This window comes from Schistocerca piceifrons, chromosome 11, assembly GCF_021461385.2.
Source record: "Schistocerca piceifrons isolate TAMUIC-IGC-003096 chromosome 11, iqSchPice1.1, whole genome shotgun sequence".
Taxonomy (NCBI): domain Eukaryota; kingdom Metazoa; phylum Arthropoda; class Insecta; order Orthoptera; family Acrididae; genus Schistocerca; species Schistocerca piceifrons.
Window position 1 is genome coordinate 17,314,340 of NC_060148.1, and position 22,207 is coordinate 17,336,546.

Sequence of the window (22,207 nt, forward strand, 5' to 3'; positions counted from 1 at the left end):
GAGCACTAAAAGCATCATGCTTTCTAATGAAAGCCACAATTTGTGGTCGAATGCAGACTTTTTTCCCTGTAAGTTTTACAAGTTCTGAATCTCAAATTGCAGAAAGTTTGGGTGTGCAGGACCTTGCAGGTGGAGTTATATTCCTATGCACTTACTCTGAGGGCTAGCTATAAAGTTTTAACTATCATCTGCAACTTTCAAATGCCATCAAAATGTATCTACTGCACGGTTTTCCGCAGCCAGATATAGTATTGGCAACAAAATTTTTGTGTCTGTTGTCAGAATTCTGTGAACACTTTACTGGATGCCATATTGGAAGCGGAGAGAGAGTGCTGCCCACCGCCTCTGCTGGTGCCCAAGGCAGAGCTGGTGAGTGAACTTGTGATCCAGCTTCCCTATGGACTTTAAATGTTTGTTCTTTGTGCTCAAGAGGTCAGTGCCCTTGAACACTTGTTGCACTTATTTTCTTCTAAACTAACTGGCATTTCCATATTGTTAATAAGTTGAAGTTTGTGAGGAGATCCAGTTTACCTCATTTCATTGTTATGACTAAAATATTGAGCCTGGGGAATGCCTGTAGGACTTTACCACCGTTTCCTATTTGGATTATCTAGTCACTGATCATCATTTGTTACCAGAATGGCAACTGCTGAGCTGTGCAACACATGCAGTAGCCAACTTACTGGTGGTGGAGTGAAATTCCTTTGCACTTAGTCAGAAGACTAGCCATAAAGTTTAAACTATCATCTCAAAACGTCCAGTTATGTGTTTCTCAGCAAAGCAAACCATGTTTCTGGCATTAGCCACACTCCACTTAAATTAGTGCACATTGACGTGAGATTGGAAAATTGCTGTTAGTAAAATTAAAATTATTTTCAATGAAAAGGAGATTTATAGCAGGACAGATGTGATGCTGTGATGAGTGGAACTGAAGTGCCTATGCAAAAATCAGTGTGTGCAGAGTGTATAGTCCTCAACAGTGTGGATGTGTGTGTTAGTTAGCTCAAGAGTTGAGACATTATGAATGGCACATTCACACTTTACTTCATACAGAACTTCACATTAAATCTACCAACTCTGACACAGGTAGAAGGAGAATGGACTGAATGTTGATGTGATCTTTATTCAGGTGGCTTTTGTTCAAGACATGTCAACAGCATAAAATTTAAAATGATCATAGCTTGTGAAATAGTGCAACAGGGTAGTCTGTAAGGTCACATGCTATTTGTCTTCTTAATTTCTTTTCACTTTTGATGATAGTTGGTAACTGCCCAAGTGCACTGGTTACAGAATAGATGACAAAGAGGAAAAATACAATTGAGTTCATATTAAATACATGGAAGTTATATAAATATTTATTAAGCTACGATTTATAATGTTTAGATTAATTATCATGATAGAAACATCAGTAAGGTAAATTGATTTTGCACCATGATCATTGTATGAAGAATAACTTGCCACAGAGGCATTTAATTCCATATATATGTAAAACTGAAACTTTGTCATGAACACTCTGCATCATTGGTTTCTCGTGTAGTAATTCCACTGCCCATAAGCAAGAAACTAATTTAAATTCACCAGCCTTCATTCTACTGTTTGATCATACATAACACACACTTTGTTGCCATAATAATAATAATAATAATAATAATAATAATAATAATAATAATCCTGTGTGAGTAGTGTCAAACTCCAGTCTGACATCATACAAACTTGAGTGTCTCACCATTGTTCATATGATTATGTTGTAATTGATAGTAGGTAAATTGATCTCATCCAGTTACCAAAGATGAAGCTCCTGCAGTCCTGCAGGAAGACCCACCAGTGTGAACAACTATGCTATTGTGATAGCTTGCAACTTAAGACATACTACCTTTAAGTCTTCTCTGACTCCATGTCCACCACATGTGAAAAAATTGTTCTCAATATAAAATCTGTGTTTAAACTGTGCCCCAGTGTACAAGTTATCATGTACAAATGAGACATAGTTTCAAAAAGAGGCAAACTAGATCAGATTTTTATCAAAGTGTGAGGCATCAGAACTAATACGGCAGATAACTTATTCAGACAAAACCTGGAATAATACATATTATTCTGTGAATAAAGACTGGAAAAGTGATATCATCCAAAGAATATTGTGAGAACATGTGCCTCTCTACATTTATTGGTTTTGCTATGCTAGGTATTGACAGACAGGCTGTTGTTGTGGCACATTCCACTTCTAGTGATACCATAGTGCACAGTTACTGCCTCATTTCTCCACAGACCCCTCCAGTTCCTCAAACATAAAAACAGGGTAGCTACTACCCTGAAAAGGTAATGAATTCACTTAGCTGAATAACAGAAAGTCAGCACAAGCTGGGCACTTCCACTTTTTCATCTACAGTCAATCAAAATTTCATTTGCAGAGTTGAGTATTGTGGAGTAAGCTGTCACAGAAAAATAAGGTGATGTAAGGTGTCTGTAGATGCAATACATAGCAGTCTGTTAGAGACAAGTGAATACTAAATATGGCAGCATGTTGCCAGTTGAATGACTTCGAACATAGGGTGACAATTGTTGCAAGAGGTCCAAGATTACACAATAATTCAGGTTTCTGAGATCATCAGCATTTAGGGTGGATACTTAATGTCACAAAGCCCATTTTTCCACAGGCATAAACTGCCAAACAATATGACCACAAGTGTCTATTAAGTGGATGTCACATTGCTTCTGTAGGGCCATATGTGGTTATAGTCAACTGTGGATCACATGGCTGCCGATGTGAATGTGGTGTGTTTGGGGTCCATTGCTATCAGGACTGTTTGAGACAGGCATTTCATTGGATTGAGACCCCAGTGATTGACAATACATACAGTGCCTACCTGTGACTTTAGGAACTCTCATTGTTAATAAGATACTTATTTTGAAGAATTTTTACTAAGAAGTTATTGTCTTTTGAAACTATTGCAACCTGATAGCTGTTACTAGTTCACTCTTCTTTTTTAACTATGCAGTGCAAAATAATTGTCTTTCCATTTTGTTGTGTTATGGCCAGCCAGTGCATGTATGCATCCAACATTAACCTTCATTCAACCTTAGTGTCTATACTCTGTGATATCTTTGAGGGGCAATTGTAAGTTTTCATTATCACCGTAAAAATGAAATTAAGTTTGGTTTGTCTGCAGATACGTGTATGGTATCTTGGTACACATTGAAATCCTTGCAACCTCCTTCGGATCCAGGGGTTAGAATAGGCCCGAAGTATACCTGCCTGTCGCATGAGGCGACTAAAAGAAGTTTCACACATTTCAGCCTTTATGTCATGGTCCCCTATAGGGTTTGACCTCCATTCTTCAAAATTTTCCTGAAGAGCGAGCCAGTTGGAGAAAGGGCGCCTTACAAGGTGCATTGTGTCCATTGTGCATTGAGATCTTTAGCCCACTTTCTCGTTGTCAGATTGCAGTCTTGCCCATTCTCCCTCTCTTGGGCGAAGACACCTTCCAGGGTGCATTTTCCACCATGCACTATGCTGTGTCAAGTTCTGCATCGACAATGACCATGGACTTCTTAGCACCTGATATCCAGCACGATAGCCAGTCCATTGGGGTGGGGCTGCCATGTACCCTGTTGGTTGTAGCCCCCTGACCACACAGGGATCGCTCTGCTGATGCCTGCACTGGTAACTCCCCATGTATGCCAGGGGGTAGATGCCCATCCCCTTGGGGCATCGGAACTCCTGGCAATGGCCATCCTGCCAGGTGGCCTTTGCTGCGGTTGGGTGGCGCCCGTTAGGAGGGCCCCTGGTTGTAGTGGGTGGCATCAGGGTGGATGACGTGATGAAGTGTAGTCCATCATCTATTGCTGATGGTGAAACACCAACAGTCTCTAAGCGATGACGAGCTCAAAACACACACAGAAGTACGACCTAAAATCATTTCCCCCCTGGCCACACCATGGGAGGAACGTCAGGCTTAGGATGTTAGCGGATATTATTCGCCCCAGTACCTTGTATGTTCGAGAGCTGATGGGGAATCTTTCTTGACGGTGAAGCATCAGTTTTTTCTTGAGCATTTAGAGGACAAGTCCGGGGAGGTGGAGGGCTTGTCTAAAATGAGATGTGGGTCAGTCTTGATCAAAACAGCATCCTTTGCCCAGTCATGGAAGTTACTTGCTTGCAACAAGCTGGGGGATGTTTCTGTAACTATCATGCCCCATAAGAGCATAAATATGGTCCAGGGTATCGTATTTCACAGAGACCTTCTTTTGCAGTCTGCCGATGAGTTTCGCGCCAATTTAGAGCGGCGAGGTGTACTATTCATCCGGCATGTCCACCGGGGTCTGGAGGATAATCAGGTTGCCTCCGGTGCCTTCATCTTGCTCTTTGAGGGTGGTAACATTGCCCGAGAAGCTCAAGGTGATGGTCTGCCAGTGTGATGTAAAGCCCTATATCCCTCCCCTGATGTGGTGCTGGAAGTTTGGCCTTATGTCTTCCAGCTGTACTTCCAGCGTCACATGCTGAGATGCGGACGCCCATGACATCCCAATATTCCATATGCCATCTGTGTGAACTGTGTAGAGCACCATTCGCCTTGCTTACCTGACTGCAGGATTCTCCAGAAAGAAATGAAAAACGTGGAGTACAAGACCCTGGACACACTGACCTACACTGAGGCTAAGAGAAAATCTTAACGTCTGCATGTTCTGCGTATGACATCATCTTTTGCCGCTGCTACAACAGTTCTGGCACTATCAGCTCCGCCAACCCATGTCACCTCTCAAAGCTGGAAGACTACACCTGCCCCTTGGTGGAGGGCATTTCCCTCCCTGTTGCTCCTGCACCACCTACTTCGGGAGAAACAGCTCCTCAACCATCGGGGACGTCCGACCCCACTTCTAAGCCGGAGAAACATAAGTCTTCTTCGGCTTCTCTCACTAGGAAGGGTCACTCCCTTGCCAGGTTTCTTCTAGTGGGAAAGACGACACCCCCCCAGTGGCTGAAGAGCCCAGAAGCAGCTGGTCGTAGGGCTTCACGCTCATACTCAGTCCCAGGGACTGAGCCAGTGAAGTCCTCCCAACCAGGGAAACCCAAGGAGCAGTGAGAGAAATCCAAAAAGAAAACCCCTAAGACCAAGGAAATTGCAGTGGCACCCACACCACCGCTACCTACAAGCTCTGTGGCTGAGGATAGGGTGGAGATTTTGGCGTCCGCTGAGGATCTAGATCTCTCCAGACCCTCAGACACAATCAATATAGATTGCTCAGGCAGTAAATTGGTGGCAGCAGGTGACCCTGAGGCGTAAACTGCCTCATTGAATGTTTCATGTCTTCCCAGTCTCACAATGTCATCCTCCAGTGGAATTGCGGCTCATCCCCCAGTGGAATTGCGGCAGTTTTTTCCACCGCCTGGCTGAGCTATGGCAACTGTTAAGCTTTACACCTGCTATCTGTATTGCCCTCCAGGAAACATGGTTCCCAGCAATGTGGACTCCTGCCCTCCATGGCTATAAGGGGTATTACACGAACCGTAGAGACTATAATAGTGTGTCAGGTAGAGTTTGCGTTTATGTCCTAAACTCTGTCTGTAGTGGACATGTGCCCCTTGAAACCCCTCTTGAAGCTGTTTCTGTCAGAATAAGGACAGCGCAGGAAATAACTGTCTGCAATGTATATCTTCCTCCAAATGGGGCAGTACCCCTGAATGTATTAGCTACACTGATTGATCAACTCCCTAATCCTTTCCTACTTCTGGGAGATTTTAATGCCCATAACCCCTTGTGGGGTAGTACCATGATTACTAGCCGAGGCAGAGATGTCGAAACTTTACTGTCATAATTCGACCTCTGCCTCTTAAATGCAGGGGCCGCCACACATTTCAGTGTGGCTTATGGTAGTTACTCGACCATTGATTTATCAATTTGCAGCCCAGGACTTCTCCCATCTATCCACTGGAGAGCACATGACAACCTGTGTGGTAGTGACCACTTCCCCATCTTCCTGTCACTGCCCCAGCATCAGGCACACGGACACCTGCCCAGGTGGGCTTTGAACACGGCAGACTGGGGAACTTTCACGTCTGCTGTCACCGGTGACTCTGCCCCACATGGTAACATTGATGTGATGGTTGAACAGGTGACTAGCACAATCGTTTCTGCAGCAGAAAACACGATCCCTCACTCTTTAGGGTGCCCGAGGCATAAGGCAATCCCTTGATGGTCGCCAGAAGTCGCTGAAGCAATTAAGGAGCGTCGCCGAGCTCTACAGCTGCATAAGCGGTACCCCTTTTTTGGAGCACCTCAAAGCATTTAAATGGCTCTGTGCCTGTTTCCGCTACTTTATCAAACAATGGATGAAGGAGTGTTGGGACTGATACGTCTCCACCATTGGGTGCCATGCATCACCTTCTCAAGGCTGGGCAAAGATCAAATGTCGTTTCGGGTACCAAGCCTCAACAGCTGGCCCCGGTGTTACCATAAATGGCGGATTATGTACCAACACAAACGCAATTGCTGACCACTTTGCTCGAGGCTCTGCGTCGGAGAATTATCCCCCACCCTTTCGCACATTGTTGGAAGGGAATGTCCTCTCATTCACTGCATGCTGCAGTGAATCGTATAACGTCTCATTTACAGAGTGGGAGCTCCTCAGTGCCCTTGCACATTGCCCCGACACAGCTCCTGGGCCTGATTGCATCCACAGCCAGATGATTAAACATCTCTCATCTGACTACAAGCGACATCTTCTCGTCATCTTCAACCAGATCTGGTGCGATGGTGTCTTTCCATTATAAAGTGGAGAGAGCCCCATCATTCCGGTGCCCAAACCCTGTAAAAACCCGCTTGGTGTAGATAGCTATCAGCCCGTCAGCCTCACCAACATTCTTTGTAAGCTGCCGGACCTTATGTTATGTTGGTGGTTGGGTTGGGTCCTGGAGTCACATGGCTTGGTGGCTCCATGTCAGGTTGGCTTCCGCCAGAGTCACCCTACCACTGGTAATCTTGTGTCCATTGAGTCTTCCATTCGAACAGCCTTTTCCAGATGCCAACACCTGATTTCAGTCTTTTTTGACATCCGTGAAGCATACGACATGACTTGGCGACATCATATCCTTGCCATAGTGTATGAGTGGAGTCTCCGGGGACCGCTCCCGATTTTTATCCAAAACTTCCTGTCCCTTCGTACTTTCCGTGTCCAAGTTGGTGACTGCCATAGTTCCATACATATCCAGGAGAATGGAGCCCTGTAGGGCTCTGTATTGAGTGTATCTCTATTTTTAGTGGCCATTAACAGTCTAGCAGCAGCTGTTGGGCCCTCTGTCTCACCTTCTCTGTATGCAGACATCTGCATTTTGTACTGCTGCTCCAGTACTATTGTTGCTGAGCGGTGCCTGCCCAAATTGACTATTGGAGTGTGGTTTATGGTTCGGCAGCGCCTTCAGCATTTCATTTACTCAACTCTGTGCACCACTGTGGGCGTTGATTAGCGACAGGAGCTTTCAGGATGAGTCTGGTGACCAGCGTACTGGTGGAGGCTGGTGTCCCTCCACTGCAGATCAGATGTGTGCAACTGCTTGCCAGTTATGCAGCATACATTCATAGTTCTCCTGAGCATCCGAATTACCATCTCCTTTTCCCGCATGCAGCAGTCCATTTCCTGCATTGGCGGCCCAGTTTGGGGCTAGCGATTGCAATTTGCGTGTGGTCCCTTCTCTCCGCACTGGAGTCCTTTCCTTTACCACCTCTACTTGCGGTCCATTCACGTACTATGGTGTACGCCTCGGCCGCAGCTTCGCCTGGACCTTTTACATGGCCCTAAGGACACTGTTAACCCTGCAGCTCTCCGCTGTCACTTCCTCTTGATTCTTGACGCGCTCCGGGCTCTGAAGTGGTTTACACCAACAGCTCAATGGATGATAGTCATGTGGGCTTCGCATATGTTCATGGAGGACATATTGAGCAGCACTCCTTGCCAGTTCGCTGCAATGTTTTCACTGCAGAGCTGGCGGCCATATCTTGTGCTCTTGAGTACATTCGCACATGCCCTGGTGAGTCATTTCTCCTGTTTACTGTCTCATTGAGCAGCGTACGAGCTATCGACCAGTGCTACCCTTGCTACCCTCTGGTAGCATCCATTCAGGAGTCCATCTATGCCCTGGAACAGTCCCGCCATCCTGTAGTGTTTGTGTGGACCCCAGGATACATTGGAATCCCCGGCAATGAACTTGCCGACAGGCTGGCCAAACAGGTGACGTGAAAACCGCTTCTGGAGATAGGCGTCTCCAAAGCTGACCTGCATTCTGTCTTACACCACAGGGTTTTCCGGCTTTGGGACATGGAATGGTATAACAGCATGCACAACAAACTATGTGTCATTAAGGAGACTATGAATATGTGGAAGTCTTCCATGCAGGCCTCTCGCAGGGAATCAGTTGTCCTCTGCCTGCTCCACATTGGCCATACATGGCTAACACCTGGATACCTACTTCGTCACAAGGACCCACCTTAATGTTGCTGTGGCTCCCAAATGACAGTCGTCCACCTCTTGCTGGGCTGTCCACTTTTAGCCGCTCTATGGCAGACTTTTAACTTCTAGCCATGAGAGTGGGTTTTATACTTCTATGTAGGTTTTAGCGCATGTCCTTTGTCATCTGTGTCCTCCAACCTAGTGCTTTTAGGGTGGAGATTTTAATATGTTGCAGAGTGGCTGGCTGTCCCTTTTTATTCTCTTGGTTGGCCAGCCACTGTAATCTGCTTTCATGCTTTACTCTCTTCTGTTTCTAGTATCTCTCTGTTGTTTTTGTGTCCTCTTTTGTTCTGTTTACTGTTCATTGCCTTCGCTTCGTTCTTGTGGCTTTTCCTTTATTATCGTTTTGTGTTATATGTTTCATCTGTTTTATTCTCACACTTGTGGCAATGTTTTATTAGAAACAAGGGACCAATGAACTCATAGTTTGGTTCCTTCTCCCACCTTTAAACAAACCAACCAACCAACCAACCAAATCCTGGCACCACACGAAGCTACTGGAAGAGCCAAATGTGTAGCAGTGATGTATCATGCAGTAATTCATATTCTTCAATAGTAAAAATGTCAGACCTGTGTCAGGCTGAGTTGGATGACTTGCTTAGCTCTCTGGATTGGGTCCCCTAGTCGTGTGGTATGGTACTGTGGCATGGGGATTCCAGGGTCTACCAAAACCGCAGATATGTACTGCAGACAACCGGAAAATTACTGCCGACAACCGGAAAATTACTGCCGACAACTGCAAAATTACTGCGGACAACCGGAAAATTACTGCGGACAACCGGAAAATTACTTACACAACCTCTTGAAGTGCTGATTAAATGTTTATGACTACTCTTCATATATCTCTACTTTTGTTTTTGTGATTGTGGAGCTGGAGTCACCTTGTAAAAGCCCTCTTCACCTTTTGGGTAGTTCCACACAACCATGAAATCACGTATGTGTAGCAGCCACCACACATTCACTAGATGCAAAATGTGTGATCCAGTTATTGGATATGCACTGTGTTCCAGCATTATGAAACACCTCACAGGAAACGAACTATTGACACATGGCACAGATTCAGGAAATATCATTCTTGCAAAAAACAACCAGTTTAGTATTTGCACAAAATAATGAGTGCTATTAGCAGTGAATCTCAGATTTGTTCCAGGCTTCTAGACTTTCAGAATGCTTTTGACCCTATGCAAGCAGTTGTAAACAAATTGTGTGCATATGGAGTATCTTCAGCGTTGTGTGACTGAATTTGTGATTTCCTGTTGGAAACATCACAGATTGTAGTAACTGACAGGAAGTAATCAAGTGAGCCGTTTAGTGATATCTTGAGTTCCCCAAGGAACTGTTATAGGTCCTGTGTTGTTCACAATTTAGGAGGGAATCTGAGCAGCCTTCTTAGATTGTTTGCAGATGGTGGAGGTGATGGTGGTGATTACCATTTAGACAAGATACCAGCAGAATGAGATTTTCACTCTGCAGCAGAGTGTGCACTGATACGAAACTTCCTGGCAGATTAAAACTGTGTGCCAGACTGAGACTCGAACTCGAGACCTTTGCCTTTTGTGGGCAAGTGCTCTACCATCTGAGCTGCCCAAACGACTCACACCCCATCCTCACAGCTTTACTTCTGCCAGTACCTTGTCGCCTGCCTTCCAAACTTTACAGAAGCTCTCCTGTGAACCACACATAACTATCACTCCTAAAAGAAAGGATATAGTGGAGACATGGCTTAGCCACAGCCTGAGGGAAGTTTCCAGAATGAGATTTTCACTCTGCAGTGGAGTGCACGCTGAAATGAAACTTCCTGGCAGATTAAAACTGTGTGCCAGACCGAGACTTGAACTTGGGACCTTTGCCTTTCTTTCAGGAGTGCTAGTTCTGCATGGGTCGCAGGAGAGCGTCTGTGAAGTTTGTAAGGTAGGAGACGAGGTACTGGCAGAGGTAAAGCTGTGAGGACGGGGTGTGAGTTGTGCTTGGGCAGCTCAGATGGTAGAGCACTTGCCCACAAAAGCAAAGGTTCCGAGTTTGAGTCTGGGTCCGGCACACAGTTTTAATCTGCCAGGAAGTCTTAAGATACCAGCATGCTGCAGAAAGTGGCAAGTAATCTTAAACAATAAAAAAGAGTGGTGCTCCACATGATTACCGAAAAAAAAAAATCTGTTAAATCTTGATTGCACTATAAACAAAACAAATTTGTATGCTGTAGATTCAACAGAATATCCCAGGATTACAATTACAAAAAGCTTAAATTCAAACCATCACATAGAAAATGTTGCAGGGAATACAAACCAAAGACTGTTTTGCTGGAAAAGCGCTTGGAAGGTGCAACAAATCTTCTACAAAGATTGCCTATACTAAAATTTTCTGCCCTCTTCTAGAGTACTGTGATGTGATATGGGATTCTTGCCAGATTGGATTGGCATAGGAGATCGAAAAGTTCATAGAAGACAGCTTGTTTTGTTTATTGTGAAAAGGGAGAAAGTGTCAAGGATGTGAGAAGGAAGTTAAGGTGAATGTAATTAACATAAAGGTGTTTGTCATTGCAGAGAGGTCTTTTATCAAAATTTCAGTTACTAACTTTTCTCCAGTAACTGCTAAAATATTTTGTTGATGTACACACACTGCAAACCTCTGTGAGGTATGTGGCGGAGAGTACTTGCCATTGTACCAGTTGGTAGTCCTTTCAGTTCCATTCACTTTTGGACTGCAGCAAGAATGCTTAAATACCATTTGTGTGCTGCAGTTCATCTAGTCTTGTCTTCACAGTCCATACAGGAGTCATTCATAGTGGGGTGTAGTATATTTCTAGAGTACTGTGATGTGATATGGGATTCTTGCCAGATTGGATTGGCATAGGAGATCGAAAAGTTCATAGAAGACAGCTTGTTTTGTTTATTGTGAAAAGGGAGAAAGTGTCAAGGATGTGAGAAGGAAGTTAAGGTGAATGTAATTAACATAAAGGTGTTTGTCATTGCAGAGAGGTCTTTTATCAAAATTTCAGTTACTAACTTTTCTCCAGTAACTGCTAAAATATTTTGTTGATGTACACACACTGCAAACCTCTGTGAGGTATGTGGCGGAGAGTACTTGCCATTGTACCAGTTGGTAGTCCTTTCAGTTCCATTCACTTTTGGACTGCAGCAAGAATGCTTAAATACCATTTGTGTGCTGCAGTTCATCTAGTCTTGTCTTCACAGTCCATACAGGAGTCATTCATAGTGGGGTGTAGTATATTTCTAGAAGTATCACTGGAAGCTTATTCTTTAAACTGTGTAAGTAGGCTCTCACAGGATAGTTTGCACCTACATTCAAGAGTCTCCTGTCCAGTTTTTCAGCATCTGTCATGCTATCCCATCAGTCCACCAGAGCTGTGACCACTTATGCTGCTCTTCTTTGTGTGCATTCAAAGTCCTCTCTTAGTCTTGTTTGGCATGGGTACCACATGCTTGAGCAATATTCTAGGATGGAATGCACAAATGTTTCATAAGAAATCTCCTGATTGCATTTTCCAAGTATTGTACGACTGAACAAAAGTTTGTCCGGTGACTGATCCTTTGTGATCCTTCCAATTCATATTCATTCAAATTGTTACATCCAGATATTTGTATGAGTGTACTGATTCCAGCTGTGACTTTTTGATGTTGTAGTCATTAGCTACATCAGGTTGGTTCGTTTTAAACAGGGGCGAAGGGACCAAACTATGTCATCAGTCCCTTAGGTACATCATTTTTTCATTTTGTGAAGTGCAAAATTTTACTTTCTTGAACATTTACTGCAGTTTGCCAATCTTTGTATCAGTTCGAAATTCTTTCATTATGTTACTGACTATCTGTGTAGCTCTTTGAGGTATAGGTTGACAAAATATAAATTGCAGTCATTTATAGATTAATCTAGACTATGCCACAGTGATATAGTACATGCAGATTTTTCTGCCTTAACACAACGCACACTATTTCAGCGAGACAACTGCTCATAATCTTCAGGGGCTTACTGACATGTCACTGCAGTACCTCTGGTGGATTTTTATTTAATGATCAATGAGCTACGAGCTGCTGTCACCCATCCCAATGAAGTTTTTTTTTTTTTTGCTTGGTATCTCGTTTTAGGGCTTACCTCTCGTGGGGAGCTTATCAGTAAAGCTTAGCCATTTTTGCTCTTTGTTAGTACAAAATGGGTACTCAGATGAACAGATTCATGATGTATTTCAACCTGCACACACTAAGCCTCAAGAACCGTCAGAAGAAATAGAGAACTCCAAGAGGATGGTTCTTCTGCTCTATGTTGGTGATGTTTCCTTTACGATCAGCAGGCTGTTCAAAAAATATCAAATAAAATCTATCTTCCACCTTCCAGCACAAGCACAAACAGTGCTAGGGTCTGTTAAAGACAACCTAGGGCTAAGGACACCATTGGTATATAAAATCCCATGACAGTATAGGAAATCATACATTGGCTGGATGTGTCACTCTGTAAAGATAGATACACTAAACATAGACATCACACCATATTGGGTCAACCTGAAAAGTCTGCAGTTGCAGAACACTGTTTTGACATTGGACATAGCATGAACTACAGAGAGACAAAGATCTCCATCACTGAAGAAGCAATTGAAAATGTATAACTATGACCTGGTTAATAGAGACACAAGATTTCAACTCAGCAAAGCACGGGAACCAGCATTGGCATCACTAAGGCATCTGGGCTGCAGACTAACAAATTTGAGTCAACACAGATGGGGAATTGGGGTGGACACTCATCCTGTCTCCACATTGGGCCGCTATTTGCAGCTGCACTTTTCCCATGTTGTGCATGTGGCCTATGTGTCCAGCAAGGGGTTCGTGATGTCATTGTGCTCTTGCTTGCTGTGAAGACATTATGGCCCCCATCTCTTGGGGCCTGCACTTTTCTAATGAGCCAGCACATATTTAGCAAACCACTGTAGCATCATGTCATTAAGCAGCTGAAATGATTAGCAGCTGTCTCATTGAAATATTGGCAGCTCTCAAAACATTTTATAATGTGATGCCCATAAACCAATGAGGCAGTTATCTCCATTATTATAAAGATTGTTTAGACTATCTGAATCACTTTAATAATGATCATTTCTGACCTGGATAGCAGACAATCTTCAGATATAAGTTGGGAAAAGGAAAAATGAATCATGGAAAAACAAATATTACAAGAGAATAGCACTGTAAATAATACTGGTTGTGGTATCACAAATAACATGAAACTGTCATAAACTCGTACATACCCAGTGCCATAAGGTGCAGTTTGTGAGTAGTGTTGAAAGTGTAACATGAAACTACACTACTGGCCATTAAAATTGCTACACCAAGAAGAAATGCAGATGATAAACGGGTATTCATTGGACAAATATATTATATTAGAACTGACATGTGATTACATTTTTACGCAATTTGGGTGGATAGATCCTGAGAAATCAGTATCCAAAACAGCCACCTCTGGCCATAATAATGGCCTTGATACACCTGGGCATTGAGTCAAACATAGCTTGGATGGTGTGTACAGGTACAGCTGCCCATGCAGCTTCAACACAATACCACAGTTCATCATGAGTAGTGACTGGCGTATTGTGATGAGCCAGTTGCTCGGCCACCTTTGACCAGATGTTTTCAATTGGTGAGAGATCTGGAGAATGTGGTGGCCAGGGCAGCAGTCGAACATTTTCTGTATCCAGAAAGGCCCGTACAAGAGTTGACCGTGCAGTTAAGTGACCAGCATTGGATGTGTCCTCTTTACAGATTTGGGATTTGACTTTTGCTCCGATTTCTCCTGCAGTTTCATCTGTTACATTTGGAAGAATTTGTGTCAGAAACATGCTTAACTCCATCAGCAGCTGATACACTGAGGAGAAAATAAACCAACTGAGAGAATTCAGTCCTAAAAAGAATGCGCTTGATCACTATTTAATGAATTTGTTACAAGATGCAAACCACGACTTCATCAAATTTGTAAAGAAACGGTTATAGATCTCTCAAGGAAATCCTGCAGTTGAGAAACTTTCTGTTAACAAAAAAGTTTTAGTTAGAAACATAGAAGATAGAATTTTTGCAGAAAGAAACATTTTAAAATGCAATGCCATAAAATTGTTAGGTGATTTGTTCAATAGTCAGAAACAAATGAATGTGGTCATTACTAAATCAGTTGTACTAGTTATGAAAAATGCTTCGTAACTAAAGAGTGCAAATCTTTAAAAAAAGAAATCTGATGAAGTGGCTGATCTTAAAAGGAGACAGTTCAAGAAATTAAATGACTGAAAGATAAAACAGAATGATTATGAAAGTTGCTGAAGTTTTTGATGTTGTAACGTTGTAATTAAGTTTTTAAGGGACTTAAAACTAAATCTTTTACTGTGAAATTTAAAACTTGACATAAATTTTGTACTTTCATAACAGTTATCGTGCCTTAATGAAAATTGCAAGTTTTCATTACATTAATATATTAACACCATTGTAATGGTAAATATATCTGAAAGTAGCCATATTGTGACCTAGGTAAGAATTGAACATTTTTATAGCATTTCATTAATAGTATACTACAAGTCATATGTTATTCATGTTGATATACAGTTCAAATGATATAATAATTATTAGTTCAGCTTTCATTTCAACTTGCTTCAAGGTTCATTAAAAATTTTTTTGTCATTATTTCATACACATATTTAGACTCATGAATTAAGCTAAACAGTTAGTTGAAAAGTCATCAGTTTGATCCTTTGAAAGTTGGTGGTCACCCAGTAAAGACATTTCATTCTTGGCACATGACAATCTATCATGGCCATGGCAAGTTCAAAAGGTGTGGTGATGGTACCAGTGGCGTTTGTAGCCTACAATACAAGAAAGGTAGCCTATAGAACAACACTGAGACAAAAGATTGGTAGTTCTTGAGGAGTGGTAAAGGAAGGAAGATCAGAATTTAATGTCCTGTCAACAGCAGTCATTAGAGATGGATGACAAACTCAAAGTACAAAGTAGAAGGAAATCAGGCATGTACTTTTCAAAGGAATTTGCCTAGATTGATTTATGGAAATAATGTAAAATTGGAAGTATAGATGGTAGAAGGGGATTTCAGCCATCATTCTCCTGAAAGTGAGTCCATTTAGGAGTGGTGTAGAGTGCCCCACTGCATGCTGAGAATTTCAGATTTGAAACTTCCTGGCAGATTAAAACTGTGCGCTGGACTGAGACTCGAACTCGGGACCTTTGCCTTTCACTGGCAAGTGCTCTACCAACTAAGCTACCCAAGCATGACTCACACCCCGTCCTCACAGCCTTACTTCTGCCTGTACCTCGTCTCCTACTTTCCGAGCTTTACTGAAGCTCTTCTTTGAACCTTGCAAGACTAGCACTCCTGAAAGAAAGGATATTGCGGAGACATGGCTTAGCCACAGCCTAGGGGGTGTTGCCAGCCTAGACAAGTTTTTATATGTAAGCACAACAATTCAGAGATGGATATATTTGGTTCGTAGCATTTTTCCGTAAGGTTAATAAACTCATGAGATCCAAATAACAGAGACTTAAGTCATAAGTAACACATTCTCCTGTACTATTTGCAATAGTCTGCCAATGCTGGGGTAACTTTTCGATTCTGCTTCTGTATAAATTATGTGGTTTTGAGGCGAAGAACTCTTCGAGCCATGTATGAAGCACTGTTTCATCTGGAAAGGAAGTTCCTTGAGGGCTGTTTCATAGAAAGTAGAAAAGGCAAGAATCTGAGGTCGCATGATCAGGTAAATAAGGTGTATGTAGAATGACTTCCCAGCTCAACTTTTGTATAGTGCTGTTTGTCAGTCTAGAGGAATGCCACTGGGCATTACGTCACTGTGTCTTCCTGGTCATTGTTCTTGGATTGTGTGTGCGAGACATCTCAGATGCTGACAATAAATGTTAGCAACTATGATTACACTTCAGGTTAACATTTATAGTACACCACACCATTGCTGTTCCATGAGATGAATAACATTATCTTCTGTGGATGTGCTCAGCGCTCTGTATGGGAAATTGCTGCTTTTTTTGGTCTTAACCATTCCTGTTTTTCCTTATGTTAGCATAAAGAATCCATTTCTCATCACCAGTAATGATACGGGAATAGGAATGCTCAGTGTTGTTTATGAGGCAATTGATGATGAGCAAGCAGAGATGCACCTGTGGCCACCAGCTGATTTTTGTGATTTTGATGTGGAGCATGTGGTACGCATACAACTTATTTTTTAACCTTACCCATTCTATGCAATTGTTACATGATGAAGAAATGGTCACAGTTCATCATGTTTGCAACTTTTTGAGTACACTGATGTTATCATTGTAGATTAATGCATTTAAGTGATCTCCATCAACCCTGAAGCTCTTTCTGAAGATGAAGTGTCACTAATGTCAAAACAATTTTCCTTAAAATGAGAAAACCATTTTATTGCCATGCTCTGTCTAATGGTATTATCCCCATACAAGGCACAAATGTAATGTTTCTATCTGCACCCACTGTTGTCATCCCTCTAATGAACTCAAACAGAAGAATATGTCAACAGTTGTTTCAATTTCTCAAGATGACACTCCATTTTCTACCATCCACAGTTCCACTTACTACCTCCAAATGACAAAATGTCAATATTTAAACTCAAATAGCAACCTGGATAACAACATGCAAAACAAAAATGTTATGAACTTATGGGCCAGCCTAAAAAATCAAGCAGCATTAGTACATTCAAAATGTAGCAAGTGTGAAAATGATTGTGTCTTCATGTGTTATCCCCAGCAAAATTAAAATCAAGGCCTAATATTGTAGGTGCTGTCCCATACTCCCAAGACTTTGAATATCACAAATACAAATGATGAGAAACTTAATTTTTTAGCTATTTTCTTTGGGTGTTTGGTTCAGTGCAAAATAATGTTACCTGGATAGAAGGACAAACAAAGAAGAGTTGGAAATGACGCAATAGTATAAAATTGTTGGGAAATGAGAATCACATTCCTGAACACATTTGCACTAGAACTGTAGCCTGAGAATGTATTAACTTGATAAACACACTTAGGTGACATCATCAAACATTGAGGACAAGTTGTTCTTGTAAAATGTGAGTGCATGGATAAAGTACAGTAACGCTGTAACTGGAGGCAAACTGTCAGGTTAGCACTATGCTGTGTTGAAGAAAGAACTGTTTGGTTCTCCATAAAGGGTGAAATCGTGGGTATGTCTGTTGATTGAATAGCAGCTCAGCAAATTATATTCTCTTAATTTTTGTCTGGTTAAGAATCTCTTAAAAATTGGGTGATATTCATAAAAAATTAATATTGGGAGGCATGTCATATGTGCAGAAGTGTACATACAGTTTTGACTGGTTGTTGTTTTCTGTTTTTCAGTTTCTTGAGGATCCACACGAAACATCCTGCTCCACTGATTTTATCAAGGAGGATCCGGAACTAAATTTGGAAGATGATGAAAATGAGACAATTGTAAGCATTCATATCTCTGGTTTATTTCATGTAGACCAAGGAAAAAATTTTTGGTTAATTGTTTAATGTAATGGATGCATTGCAGTGGAATAGGTACGGATTCCTAATCTTCTGGAAGTGATTGCTACTAATAATTTCCCAGTATTGTACAATTCCACTTGAATTGGATTATTATCTGTTACTTGCTGACTCTTCTGAATAGAAACTGAACAGAATTTGTAAAAATATATGTTATCTTTATAGCAAACATTTTGTGTAATGCATTTGTGTGATGGATGTATTAGTTTCAGAGTTAGTAGAAGTGTAAATTCTGGTAGTGTAGGCCATAAGTGAAATATTCATCCTTTCAGTAACTTCTGATTAATACAGTGCAGAAGAATACATTCAGCTTTTTTGTTATCTTTTCAGTGAAGTATTAATATTCCTGAGTTTGTGCCAAAAATTTTCAAGAGTGGGGAAGCTATTAAACATGATGATATTTGTATGTGATGGATCCCCATTGATACATTGGTCTTTAATGTCTCTACTTATTTGGTATTTGTTGTTTTACTTATAGATTTGTGGATCACAGGAAATGTCTCAGAGCTAGACTTCCAGTGAGGGATCCTATGCAGGTAAAGAAGTGTATGATGTCACCATTGAAGTCCTGATTGAACAAAATCAGAAAAAATATCTTCTTGCCACACCCTGTGTCCTAGATAATATCTTGTGTGAAGCTTAAATTTGTAGTTCATAACCTAAAATTGTGTGATATTAATGTTGTCTACCTTGCATAAGAGAAAGCAGATGGCCAGGTTTATGAACTACTTAGCAGAAGGAAACTAAACTAAGATTATATAATATAAAAAACAGGACTGCAGGAGGTTAGTTACAGGGTCCACTCCTGTTCTCAGTGTTCGCAAACTAACTTCCCATGGATGTGAAGGACTTTTCAAGCACAGAAATGATTGTGTGGGCATACTAGTCAAAGGGCCAGACTTCATCATGTTAGGGACAGCCTATATGGTATATAAAGATGGATTGAGGTAGCTAATTCACAGCTCATAGTCAAAGTCATACTGTCACAAAGATTTATATTATGCCCTTTTCAGCAAGCAAAGACATGTATTGGAATGAGAAGTTGACATAAATCTCCATACATTAAATAAAACAGTGCTACTAATGCTGCACAAAAAGTGTGTTATGGAACTAAAACTCCAGTCATAGTTGATGGTGACATGCAAATGAGAAACTTGACCAACATGGAAGACCCTAGGGAGATAGGGAGACGTGAGGTGTAGCTGCAGTATCCCACTGTCCCTGCAACTACCATCCAACTGTCCTCCGCTCCTCTGTCCTGTCACCACCTCCCAATATGGGGGTTTGTCGGGGACGGTCAGCTCGTTCCATGCATCCCCCGATCGGACTACGACTATGGCTGTCCGGAATACTGCCCACATTGAGGCTGATCCCTCACCAGTGGTAGAGTGGGAGGTCATCTTGAGGTATGGCAGGGGGCGAAAGACTTTCCGGAGGGCTGAAAGGAAGGTATCTCCAGTTTGTCAGACGAACCGGTTTTGGGCTCTGTCTCAGGCTGATACTGATCTTCGGCCGGACATGGCTGCTTGTCCTGTTCCAGAGGTTGCCCCTCAGTCTGCAAGATCCGGGCGGTTGCAGAGGGTGGGCTTATTGATAGTTGGGAGCTCCAACTTCAGGCGCATAATGGGGCCCCTTAGGGATATGGCAGCAAGAGAGGGGAAGAAAACCAATGTGCACTCCGTGTGCATACCGAGGGAGTCATTCCAGATGTGGAAAGGGTCCTTCCGGATGCCATGAAGGGTACAGGGTGCACCCATCTGCAGGTGGTCGCTCATGTCGGCACCAATGATGTGTGTCGCTATGGATTGGAGGAAATCCTCTCTGGCTTCCGGCGGCTATCTGGTTTGGTGAAGACTGCCAGTCTCACTAGCGGAATGAAAGCAGAGCTTACCATCTGCAGCATCGTTGACAGGACTGACTGCGGACCTTTGGTACAGAGCCGAGTGGAGGGTCTGAATCAGAGGCCTCGGTTCTGCGATCATGTGGGCTGCAGATTCCTTGACTTGCGCCGTAGGGGGGTGGGGTTTTGGGTTCCGTTGGATAGGTCAGGAGTCCACTACACTCAGCAAGCGGCTACATGGGTAGCAGGGGTTGTGTGGCATGGACTGGGTGGTTTTTTAGGTTAGATGGCCTCAGGCGAGTACAGAAAGGGCAACAGCCTCAAAGGGTGCGGGGCAAAGTCAGGACATGCGGGGACCAAGCAGCAATCGGTATTGTAATTGTAAACTGTCGAAGCTGCATTGGTAACATACCGGAACTTCAAGCACTGATAGAAAGCACCGAAGCTGAAATCGTTATAGGTACAGAAAGCTGGCTGAAGCCAGAGATAAATTCTGCCGAAATTTTTACAAAGGCACAGACTGTGTTTAGAAAGGATAGATTGCATGCGGCCGGTGGTGGAGTGTTTGTTGCTGTTAGTAGTAGTTTATCCTGTAGTGAAGTAGAAGTGGATAGTTCCTGTGAATTATTATGGGTGGAGGTTACACTCAACAACCGAGCTAGGTTAATAATTGGCTCCTTTTACCGGCCCCCCGACTCAGCAGCATTAGTGGCAGAACAACTGAGAGAAAATTTGGAATACATTTCACGTCAATTTTCTCAGCATGTTATAGTCTTAGGTGGAGATTTCAATTTACCAGATATAGACTGGGACACTCAAATGTTTACAGAGCATCGAGAGACATTATACTGAGTGCACTATCCGAAAATTATCTCGAGCAATTAAACAGAGAACCGACTCGTGGAGATAACATCTTGGACGTACTGATAACAAACAGACCCGAACTTTTCGACTTTGTAAGTGCAGAACAGGGAATCAGTGATCATAAGTTTGCAGCATCCCTGAATATGGAAGTTAATAGGAATATAAAAAGAGGGAGGAAGGTTTATCTGTTTAGCAAGAGTAATAGAAGGCAGATTTCAGACTACCTAACAGATCAAAACGAAAATTTCTGTTCCGACACTGACAATGTAGAGTGTTTATGGAAAAAGTTCAAGGCAATTGTAAAATGCGTTTTAGACAGGTATGTGCCGCGTAAAACTGTGAGGGACGGGAAAAACCTACTGTGGTTCAACAACAAAGTTAGGAAACTACTGCGAAAGCAAAGAGAGCTTCACTCCAAGTTTAAACACAGCCAAAACCTCTCAGACAAACAGAAGCTAAACGATGTCAAAGTTAGCGTAAGGAGGGCTATGCGTGAAGCATTCAGTGAATTCGAAAGTAAAATTCTATGTACCGACTTGACAGAAAATCATAGGAAGTTCTGGTCTTACGTTAAATCAGTAAGTGGCTTGAAACAGCATATCCAGACACTGCGGGATGACGATTGCATTGAAACAGAGTATGACATGCGTAAAGCTGAAATACCAAACACCTTTTTCCATAGGTGTTTCACAGAGGAAGACCGCACTGCATTTCCTTCTCTAAATCCTCGCACAAACGAAAAAATGACTGACATCGAAATAAATGTCCCAGGAATAGAAAAGCAACTGGAATCACTCAACAGAGGAAAGTCCACTGGACCTGACGGGATACCAATTCGATTCTACACAGAGTATGCGATAGAACTTGCCCCCCTTCTAACAGCCGTGTACCGCAAGTCTCTAGAGGAACGGAAGGTTCCAAATGATTGGAAAAGAGCACAGGTAGTTCCAGTCTTCAAGAAGGGTCATCGATCAGATGCGCAAAACTATAGACCTATATCTCTGACGTCGATCTGTTGTAGAATTTTAGAACATGTTTTTTGCTTGAGTATCATGTCATTTTTGGAAACCCAGAATCTACTCTGTAGGAATCAACATGGATTCCGGAAACAGTGATCGTGTGAGACCCAACTCGCTTTATTTGTTCATGAGACCCAGAAAATATTAGATACAGGCCCCCAGGTAGATGCTATTTTCCTTGACTTCCGGAAGGCGTTCGATACAGTTCCACACTGTCGCCTGATAAACAAAGTAAGAGCCTATGGAATATCAGACCAGCTGTGTGGCTGGATTGAAGAATTTTTAGCAACCAGAACACAGCATGTTGTTCTCAATGGAGAGACGTCTACAGACGTTAAAGTAACCTCTGGCGTGCCACAGGGGAGTGTTATGGGACCATTGCTTTTCACAATATATATAAATGACCTAGTAAATAGTGTTAGAAGTTCCATGCGGGT

At 42.4% G+C, this 22,207-nt stretch overlaps 1 protein-coding gene across 1 annotated transcript in view; it reads left to right on the top strand.

Annotated features, from left to right (window-relative positions):
* Window positions 1-18,151, top strand: part of LOC124720465 — an 84,403-nt gene extending 66,252 nt beyond the window's left edge. Inside the window, exon 4 of the mRNA XM_047245818.1 lies at window positions 17,877-18,151. Within this exon, the coding sequence (XP_047101774.1) occupies window positions 17,877-18,035 (159 nt within the window). The 3' untranslated portion in view covers window positions 18,036-18,151. The remainder of the gene's footprint in view (window positions 1-17,876) is intronic.
* The last annotated feature ends 4,056 nt before the right edge of the window (window positions 18,152-22,207 follow it).